Below are 1756 nucleotides of genomic sequence, written 5' to 3'. Positions count from 1 at the left end.
GTGTTTGACCTTAGTCTATTTTTGAAACAAGTAGAGCAATGATGGTGGGTATGTAATGTTTTGACGTGAATGGTACAGAGAATGGAGGAGTGAACGTTTTGGTCAGATCAATGATAAAAGTTGTAGATTTATATTGATTTTTAACATCATTTCGAAGTTAGTTTGATTCATCCCATTTAGACCGTCTCACCCAGTGAAAGTCAGTCTCATGTTCATGATGATGTGACAATCTATGCTGGGTCTATCCTCAAATCTCTGGTACATGTGTTTCCAGGGGGAGTCAGTATTCCATATTCCTTCAAAATCTTGAATTCCTCCAGATCCAGGAGAAGCAGGAGCACCTGAGGCTGGAAAAGAAAGAAAGAGACTGGAATGAGGCCAAGATGGAGGCTGAAATGAAGAACTACAACCCATGGGGCCGGGGAGGGTGCGGCGCACCCCTCAGAGACACCCGAGGGGACCTCATAAGTACGTTGTAGCATGTTTCACTTACCTTCATTGTTGGCTCACCTTTCAGGATTGCATAAGTGGATCTGTGTTAAATTGATGAGAGATACAGGCTCATCCCCATATATATATATATAGGTACTCATCTGATCTGTGAAGCCCTCTGTTACATTGTTTGTAAGAAGGGCTATACAAATAACATGATTTGATATAGTCACTTTGTAGAGGGCCACATTTTAAAGAGTTTTGAAGTCAGGGGTAAAAATGTTTGTTGGTCTGCTAATTTTTACTTTTGAATCTTGTATTTAAAACACTTCTTATGATTTGCCTGTCTAGCTGACCTGAAGCAGATGCACAGGCAGAATGAGGAAGCTTGGCTGAACCCCGAGACCTCTCTGAAAAAAGCCACCAGACCCATCCTGAGGGAGGACAGACTGCCTCCCATCAACACAGTCTCTGGTAGACAGTCAATGCACCAGCTGGCACACTGCAGACGTCACATCATTTCACGCGAATGTAATACACACGTACACACAATGCATATGACTGTTCTACTTTATCTTTGCAGGTTTTGCCCCTGTCCAGACCTCCATGTTTGCCAGAGGAAATGTGTTTCCTAACCAGCCAACGCTTCATCAACTCACTGAACTGGATAAGTATAAGCTTGGCCTAAAACAACAGGTACAGTGTGGTATGGTATGGTTTGGGATGTGTTATGTACAGATTTCAAGACCCTGGCCTCTGGTGGCTGTTGGGTCTTATAGGTTCAACAAGCCATTGATTTGAAGGATGTTGTGTACTGTACACAAACACACACCCACACAGGTACATGATGTTGTATAGAAAACTGTTTACCTTTCGGGCCCTGCCCAGATTGAGGAGAAGCACCTTAAGGAGGCAGAGGAGAGGGAGAAGCTACGTCTGGAGGAGGCAAAGGAGGAGAGGAGGCTGGCAGAGCAGAGGGCTCAAATTTAGAGGGAGTTTGACGAGGAGAAGGAGATCCGAAAACTCAAAGAGATGGAGGTCAGCTGGGCACTGATTGGCTAAGAGGGATTTGGCAGACATTACTGTATATGCCTTTGCAATTTACAGTATACAATTTATCTTAAGTGGACCACACACTCTTGAATAACAATGCTGAACAATCTTGATAGTAGAATTGGATTTTTATGGTAAGGACAATAAACACTTGACGTAAGGGTCGATTTTAAGCGAGTGTGACATGTTCTTGTGACTCAGCTATAATTAGCTAAATAAAGTTTGGTCTTCTTCTTGCAACAGAAAAGGGGCAAAAACAAGGAGCTGGTCC

At 43.3% G+C, this 1756-nt stretch overlaps 1 protein-coding gene across 1 annotated transcript; it reads left to right on the top strand.

Annotated features, from left to right (window-relative positions):
- The first annotated feature begins 390 nt into the window (after positions 1–390).
- On the top strand, positions 391–1422 carry LOC124475826 (centrosome and spindle pole-associated protein 1-like). The gene is made up of 4 exons (XM_047032664.1): positions 391–468; positions 784–906; positions 1016–1128; positions 1321–1422. Exons 1-4 carry the CDS (start codon positions 396–398, stop codon positions 1420–1422), a joined length of 411 nt encoding a protein of 136 aa, XP_046888620.1. The 5' UTR covers positions 391–395.
- Positions 1423–1756: the final 334 nt, after the last annotated feature.

This window comes from Hypomesus transpacificus, chromosome 13 (assembly GCF_021917145.1).
Source record: "Hypomesus transpacificus isolate Combined female chromosome 13, fHypTra1, whole genome shotgun sequence".
In the NCBI taxonomy this organism is placed as follows: domain Eukaryota; kingdom Metazoa; phylum Chordata; class Actinopteri; order Osmeriformes; family Osmeridae; genus Hypomesus; species Hypomesus transpacificus.
The sequence above is the reverse complement of the archived record's forward strand: the minus strand, read 5'-3'. Positions and strand labels throughout refer to the sequence as shown.